At 48.4% G+C, this 8,471-nt stretch overlaps 1 protein-coding gene across 4 annotated transcripts in view; it reads left to right on the forward strand.

The window, feature by feature from the left end:
- The window catches only part of LOC105488056 (zinc finger protein 544), a 33,819-nt gene extending 25,348 nt beyond the window's left edge, over window positions 1–8,471 (forward strand). For 3 of the 4 annotated variants that reach the window (XM_071088118.1, XM_071088121.1, XM_071088120.1), the window contains one exon: window positions 7,575–8,258. In XM_071088118.1, the coding sequence (XP_070944219.1) occupies window positions 7,575–7,624 (50 nt within the window). In that variant the 3' untranslated portion in view covers window positions 7,625–8,258. Of the gene's footprint in view, window positions 1–7,574; window positions 8,259–8,318 lie in introns of those variants that run through there. The other variant, XM_071088119.1, reaches the window with a different exon arrangement.

Consider the following 8,471-nt stretch of genomic DNA (forward strand, 5'->3'; position numbering starts at 1 on the left):
ATCACCTGATGTGAGGAGTTCGAGACTAGCCTCACCAACATGGAGAAACCCCGTCTCCACTAAATATGCAAAAATTAGCAGGGTATGGTGGTGGACACCTGTAATCCCAGCTACTCGGGAGGCTGAGGCAGGAGAATCTTAACCCAGGAGGCAGAGGTTGCCGTCAACCAAGATTGAGCCATTGTGCTCCAGCCTGGGCAACAAGAGCGAAACTTCCTCTCAAGAAAAAAAAAAAAAAGGACTCTGGTGAGGCATGGTGGTTCATGCCTGTAATCCCAGCAGTTTGGGAGGCTGAGGTAGGCAGATAACTTGAGGACAGGCATTCAAGACTAGCCTAGCCAACATGGCAAAACCCCATCTCTACTAAAAATACAAAAATTAGCCGGGTGTGGTGGCACACGTGTGTAATCCCAGCTATTCGGGAGGCTGAGGCATAAGAATCGCTTGAACCTGGGAGGCAGAGGTTGCAGTTAGCTGAGATCATGCCACTGCACTCTTGCTTGGGCAACAGGGCGAGACTGTCTCAAAAAAAAAAAAAAAAAAAAAAGGACTCTGAGCTGGCCGAAATGGCTCATGCCTATAATCCCAGCACTTTAGGAGACCAAGCCAGGCAGATCACTTGAGCCCAGTGGATTGGGACCAATCTGGGCAGCATGTTGAGACCCCATCTCTACAAAAGAAATACAATTAGCTGGGCGTGGTGCTGCACACCTGTAGTCCCAGCACTCTGGAGGCTGAGGCAGGAGTATTACTTGAGCCTGAGGATGGTGGGGGGTCGCACCTGCAGTGAGCTGAGATCACACCACTGCATTCCAGCCTAGGCACCAGAGCAACACCATATCTCTAAAACAAAACAACAAAATATTGGACTCTGAATATTTCAGGGATTTGGTTATGTTTAAACTTTGTTGCTCAGTTGGTTGGATTGTAATCAGAACTGGCAGCATATTAATATGGAAAATACTTATCAGGTGGTGTGAAAACAGGAGCCCAAATAGTATGTTCACAGAAGGTTACAAGCACATAATTTAAATTGGTCACTCAGCAACATGTTCCCTAAAAGAAAAAAAGCATAAATTGACAGTTGTGGGGAAAGTGGAAGAGGCCATGTCTGCATTCATTCATTCATTTTTTTGAGACGGAATCTCACTGTGTCCCCCAGGCTGGAGTGCAGTGGCACAATCTCTGCTCACTATAAGCTCTGCCTCTTGGGTTCACGCCATTCTCCTGCCTCAGCCTCCTGAGTAGCTGGGACTACAGGCGCCCGCCACCACGCCCGGCTAATTTTTTGTATTTTTAGTAGAGACGGAGTTTCCCCATGTTAGCCAGGATGGTCTCGATCTCCTGACCTCGTGATCCACCCGCGTCGGCCTCCCAAAGTGCTAGGATTACAGGTGTGAGACACCATGCCTGGCCACATTTATATTTATTTTTTGACACAGGCTGTTGCTCTGTCGCCCAGGCTGGAGTGCAGTGGCGCAGTCAGGGATCACTGCAGCCTCAACCTGGCTCAAATGTTCCTCCTGTCCTAGCCTAAGTAGCTGGGACCACAGGCATGTGCCATGAAGCCTGGCTAAATTTATTTTTTTTAGAGACAAGGTCTCACCATGTTGCCCAGGCTGGTCTTGAACTCCTGGGCTCAAGTGATCCCCAGCCTCGGCCTCCCAAAGTCCTGGGATTACAGGCATGAGCCACGGTGCATGCTATTACTGCACATTTAAGCAGGATAAGAGCCAATGGGAGGGTGGGCACGGTGGCTCATGCCTGTAATCCCAGCACTTTGGGAGGCCGGGGCAGGCGGATCCCTTGAGGTTAGGAGTTTGAGACCAGCCTGGCCAACATGGTGAAACCCCATCTCTACTAAAAATACAAAAAATTAGCCAGCTGTCATGACATGTGCCTGTAATCCCAGCTACTCGGGAGGCTGAGGTAGGAAAATCACTTGAACCCAGGAGGTGGAGTTTGCTGTGAGCCAAGACTGCGCCATTGAACTCCAGCCTGGGCAAAAAAGCGAAAAGCAAGACTCCGTCTCAAAAACAAAACAACAAAAGAAAGTGCAGGGTGCGGTGGCTCACGCCTGTAATCCCAACACTTTGGGAGGCTGAGGCGGGTGGATCACGAGGTCAGATCAAGACCATCCTGGCTAACACGGTGAAACCTCGTCTCTACTAAAAATACAAAAAATTAGTGGTGGGCGCCCGTAGTCCCAGATACTCAGGAGGCTGAGGCAGGAGAATGGTGTGAACCCAGGAGGCAGAGCTTGCAGTGAGCCAAAATCACTCCACGGCACTCCAGCCTGGGCGACAGAGCGAGACTCTGTCTCAAAAAACAAAAAAAAGCAGATGGAAGTATAGCCAATAGCCAAACATACAGAATGAGGAAAGCTGGACAGGGTCAGGTGAGGAGAAGCTGTGGCAGCAGATGTGGCAGCCCCCAGCAGAGCCATAGATTAATAGACCAGAAAGTGGGTTAATGAAAGGTCTGTCCATGAAACTCAGACTCTTTCCCCATTTCTTTTTTTTCCCGCCTGGCATTAACTATCTGGCTGTGGGTTAGCAAAAAGTTAAGTAGGGAAGGAGTCACATGCTAAAAGATTAGTTCAGGGGACAACTGAATCTGACGTGTTTTTTTTGTTTTTTTTTTCAGACGGAGTCTCGCTCGGTTGCCCAGGCTGGAGTGCAGTGGCCGGATCTCAGCTCACTGCAAGCTCTGCCTCCCGGGTTTACGCCATTCTCCTGCCTCAGCCTCCCGAGTAGCTGGGACTACAGGCGCCCGCCACCTCGCCCGGCTAGTTTTCTGTATTTTTTAGTAGAGACGGGGTTTCACCGTGTTCGCCAGGATGGTCTCGATCTCCTGACCTCGTGATCCGCCCGTCTCGGCCTCCCAAAGTGCTGGGATTACAGGCTTGAGCCACCGCGCCCGGCCAGTCTGATGTATTTTGCTCTGTAGCAAGGGCTGCTTTATTCTGGCATTTCAGAACTTTTTACCTGATAGCTGGTTCTCGCCCTCTTCACCCTCAAGCAAAGCGTACTCTTAAAGCAGCCCCGCCTGTCTGTGGAGCTTCCTGTCTGCTTTCTCATAGCCTCTTCAATATAGGTGGCAGGCAAGGAGCAAAAGATAAAGTCTCCATCATGAAAGAAGGTATCGGCCGGGCGCGGTGGCTCAAGCCTGTAATCCCAGCACTTTGGGAGGCCGAGACGGGCGGATCACGAGGTCAGGAGATCGAGACCATCCTGGCTAACACGGTGAAACCCTGTCTCTACTAAAAAATACAAAAAAAACTAGCCGGGCGAGGTGGCGGGCGCCTGTAATCCCGGCTACTCCGGAGGCTGAGGCAGGAGAATGGCATAAACCCGGGGGGCGGAGCTTGCAGTGAGCTGAGATCCGGCCACTGCACTCCAGCCTGGGCGACACAGCGAGACTCCGTCTCAAAAAAAAAAAAAAAAAAAAAAAGAAAGAAGGTATCTAAGACAAAGCAGAAAAGATAGATATTCAGAGGAACCAAATATTCTTTGTTTTTTGAGACAGAGTCTTGCTCTGTTGCCCAGGCTGTAGTGCAGTGGAACGATCTCGGCTCACTGCAACCTCCACTTCCCAGGTTCAAGCAATTCTCCTGCCTCAACCTCCCAAGTAGCTGGGATTACAGGCGCCCACCACCACGCCCAGCTATTTTTTGTATTTTCAGTAGAGACAGAGTTTCACCATGTTGACCAGGCTGGTCTCAAACTCCTGACCTCAAGTAATCCGCCCACCTCGGCCTCCCGAAGTGGTGGGATTACAGGCGTGAGCCACTGCGCCAGGCAGAATCAAATATTTAAAGCATCTTGTTAATCTAAAAGTGAGTCAAGAAAGGGTTACAAGGCTGGGTGCAGTGGCTCATGCCTGGAATGCCAGCACTTTGGGAGGCCGAGGTGGGTGAATCGTGAGGTCAGGAGTTCGAGACCAGCCTGATCAACATGGTGAAACCCCATCTCTACTTAAAATACAAAAATTAGCTGGGCGTGGTGGTGGGCGCCTGTAATCCCAGCTACTTGGGAGGCTGAGGCAGGAGAATCACTTGAACCCGGGAGGTGGAGGTTGCAGTGAGCCAAGATCGGCTGGGTGCAGTGGCTCACGCCTGTAATCCCAGCACTTTGGGAGGCCGAGGCGGGCAGATCACGAGGTCAGGAGATCGAGACCATCCTGGCTAACACAGGGAAACCTTGTCTCTCCTAAAAATACAAAAAATTAGCTGGGTGTGGTAGCATGCGCCTGTAGTCCCCGCTACTCGGGAGGCTGAGGCAGGAGAATGGCGTGAACCTGAGAGGCAGAGCTTGCAGTGAGCCGAGATCACACCACTGCACTCCAGCCTGGGCGACAGAGTGAGACACCGTCTCAAAAAAAAACAAAAAAACAAAACAAAAAAAGAGTTACAAATAAAAAATAATGCAGATATTTTGATAAAATAGAACAATGAGAACAAGAACAGACTCTTTGACTTTACAAGTAAGATTGTTCAATGTTATATGTAAAATGTTTATTAAGAAACAGAAGGCTCATTCCCTGGTGCTGCAAAGAAATAGCACTCGAACATAAATTTAATTCTCTCAGCAAGGCCGTTTTTACTTTCTGCAGAAAGGGTACTCATCACAGATGGAACAATGGCAAGAGCACACCTGATCAAAGTAGGGAAGCAATTTTTATTCCTTACGTAGTTTGTCCCTGCTACTGTGTCATGTCTCCATTGGCTGCAGCCAGACTGCACCGTCTAAACTAACACTAGATTGGCTAACGTTTAAAACTTTTCAAAATAGGCAAAAGTAATGGAAAGACAAAGGAAAAGGGGAAGTTGCTTATGCCAGATACAGAAGGAGCATAGGCTGTGAGCTGGAATGTGCCTGTGGGCACATCCAGGACAAACATCGTGGTTAAGGTACGAGGACATAGAACACACTACGTGCCTGTGAGCATGTTTAACAGCTACATAGGATAGGGCTTAACAAACACTTAACAGCACAAAGCAAGGAGGCTTCAAGGAAGTTAGTTTATAAAAGAAACTTGCTTTTCAACATTTATGATTTATTCTTTAACAAGAAGAGAAACTTTGAAGAGGAACTTTTACTTTCCACATTGAACAAGTAAGTAAGAAAAAGAAAAAGGGAAACTTCCCCAGGGCTGCAAGGAAATTTTGAGGTCATGCCATGTATTATCAGAATTAATAAGACCCATGCATCATGGAAAATTGAGAACACCACGATTAAAAACAGATGGCAGGCTGGGCGTGGTGGCTCATGCCTTTAATCCCAGCTCTTTGGGAGGCTGAGACAGGCAGATCACCTGAACTCAGGAGTTCGAGACCAGCTTGGCCAATATGGTGAAACCTCATCTCTAATAAAAAATACAAAAATGAGCCAGGCATGGTGGCAGGTGCCTGTAATCCCAGCTACTCAGGAGACTGAGGCAGGAGAATTGCTTGAACCCCAGAGGTAGAGGTTGCAGTGAGCTAAGATTGTGCCACTGCACTCCAGCCTGGGCAACACAGCAAGACTCTGTCTCAAAAAAAGAGAAAAGAAAAACACGTCAGGGCTGGGCGTGGTGGCTCACACCTGTAATCCCAGCTACTCGGGAGGCTGAGGCAGGAGAATCATTTGATCCCAAGAGGTGGAGGTTGCAGTGACCTAAGATAGTGCCACTGCACTCCAGTGTGGGCTACAAAGCAAGACTGCCTCAAAACAAAAACAAAACAGATGGCAGGGCCAGGCGTGGTGGCTCACACCTGTACTCCCAGCTACTTGGGAGGCTGAGGCAGGAGAATCGCTTGAACCTGGGAGGTGGAGGTTGCAGTAAGCTAAGATTGTGCCACTGCACTCCAGCGTGGGTGACAAAGCGAGACTCTGTCTCAAAAAAAAAAAAAAAAAAAAAAAAAACAGATGGCAGGGGCGGGCATGGTGGCTCATGCCTGTCATCCCAGCACTTTGGGAGACCCAGGCAGGTGGATCAGTCTAGGTTACGAGTTTGAGCCCAGCCTGGCCAAGATGGTGAAACCCTGTCTCTACTAAAGATACAAAAATTAGCCAGGTGTGGTGGTGCATGCCTGTAATCTCAGCTACTCAGGAGGCTGCGGCAGGAGAATTGCTTGATCCCGGGAGGTGGAGGTTGCAGTGAGCTATTGTGCCACTGCACTCCAGTGTGGGCGACAAAGCGAGACTCTGTCTCAAAAAAAAAAAAAAAAAAAAAAAACAGATGGCAGGGCTGGGCATGGTGGTTCACGCCTGTAATCCCAGCACTTTGGGAGACCGAGGCAGGTGGATCACTCTAGGTTAGGAGTTTGGGACCAGCCTGGCCAAGATGGTGAAACCCTGTCTCTACTAAGGATACAAAAATTAGCCAGGCGCAGTGGTGCACGCCTGTAATCCCAGCTACTCAGGAGGCTGAGGCAGGACAGAATTGCTTGAACCCAGGAGGCAGAGGTTGCAGTGAGTCGAGATCGTGCCACTGCACTCCAGCCTGGGTGACAGAATGAGACCCTGTCATAAAACAAACACAGAACAGATGGCATGGCAGAACCTTCTCTAGAGAAAAGAGTTTTCAATCTAGGAAAGGAATAGGGTAAGAAAATGAATGTTTATTCACCCATAACTTTAAAAAAAAAATTGTAATTGAAAGCTACAAGGTAAATTGTGCTCATACTATACAAATCCTGCTAGAGGGTTATAGTTCCTATGTGAAGGTAACTTTAGAAAGTAGTGTTCACTTGACATTGATGTAGTAATTCCTGCTGGAGGGGCAAAAAGCTCATGAAATTTAAATAGAGGAGGAGGAGATGCAGTCAGATGTGTTGATTGACCCTTCAGGGAATGGCATTTGCATAGCTGTGACATGAACCCCAGGTATTGGCTTTTTTTTTTTTTTTTTTTTTTTTTTTTTTGAGGAGTCTCACTCTGTCGCCCAGGCTGGAGTGCAGTGGCGCGATCTCGGCTCACTGTAACCTCCACCTCCCGGGTTCAAGCAATTCTCCTGCCTCAGCCTCCTGAGTAGCTGGGATGACAGGTGGGCGCCACCACGCCCAGCTAATTTTTGTATTTTTAGTAGACACGGGGTTTCACCATGTTGGTCAGGCTGGTCTCCAACTGATCCGCCCACCTCAGCCTCCCAAAGTGCTGAGATTACAGGCGTGAGCCATCGCACTCGGCCTATATTGGCTGTTAATTTTTTTTTTTTTTTTTTTTGAGACAGAGTCTTGCTCTGTTGCCCAGGCCGGAGTGCAGTGGCGCCATCTCAGCTCACTGCAAGCTCCGCCTCCCGGGTTCATGCCATTCTCCTGCCTCAGCCTCCCGAGTAGCTGGGACTACAGGCGCCCACCACCTCTCCCGGCTAGTTTTTTGTATTTTTTAGTAGAGACGGGGTTTCACCATGTTAGCCAGGATGGTCTCGATCTCCTGACCTCGTGATCCGCCCGCCTCGGCCTCCCAAAGTGCTGGGATTACAGGCTTGAGCCACCGCGCCCGGCCTTGGAGACAGCATCTTTAAAGAGCTAAAATGAGATCATTAGAGTGAGCCCTGGTCCATTATGACTATTGTCCTTATAAAAACAGAAATTTGGAGACAGACAGCTTGTCACATACACAGGGAAAATGCCATTTGAAGACAAAGTCAGAGATCTACAAGCCAAGGAATGCCAGAGATTGGCAGCAAACCACCAAAAACTAAGGAAAGGGATGGAACATATACTTTCTTGTAGCCCTCAGAAGGAACCAACTGTGCCAACACATTGATCTCAGACTTCTGGCTTCTACAACTGTAACAATAAATTTATGTTGTTTAAGCCACCCCATTTGTGGTACGTTGTTACCAGCGCCCACATGACTAATACAACATATTTTTAAAAATCACCTACTTTATGAAAAACAGCATTTTCCAAAACAGAAATAGGGAGAAGAGTGGCATTGTATGATATTTTTTCAAATCTCCTTAATGTCTGGCTTCACTGAAGGCAGTTGAGTTCCCATAGCTGCATGTCCCCATTGCATCTGTTACAATATGACTCATCCAGCAGCCTCTGGACAACTGTATTGTATATTCCCATGAAAATGAGAGTGAGAGAGGAATAGCACTGGGTAGTCCAGGAGAATGGAAAAACCCACACGACAACTAAAACAAGCAGTAGGCAAAGAAACCACAGAATAACAAAACCCAAAATAAGGGAGAGAAGACAGCCAAAACTGGTCAGGGTGACATGTCCATGACTCTTCCAGGCAAACCCAAATACGGGAGAAAGGGGGTGGTAACTGGGGTGGGGGTGGGGGGAGCACAGTGCCTGAAATCCCCTCCTTTTCCAGATACCAGTGACCATTCCACCCATAATTAAACACCCATAAAAGGAGAAATGCAGACAACGTTGGGTGTGACTCAGGAGCCAGGAACCACTCCCTCACACTTGTCTCCCGTGTTTCCTTTCACTTTGCAATGAAAGCTTCTGGCTTTTCTGCTTA

Source organism: Macaca nemestrina, chromosome 20 (assembly GCF_043159975.1).
Source record: "Macaca nemestrina isolate mMacNem1 chromosome 20, mMacNem.hap1, whole genome shotgun sequence".
Classification (NCBI taxonomy): Eukaryota; Metazoa; Chordata; class Mammalia; order Primates; family Cercopithecidae; genus Macaca; species Macaca nemestrina.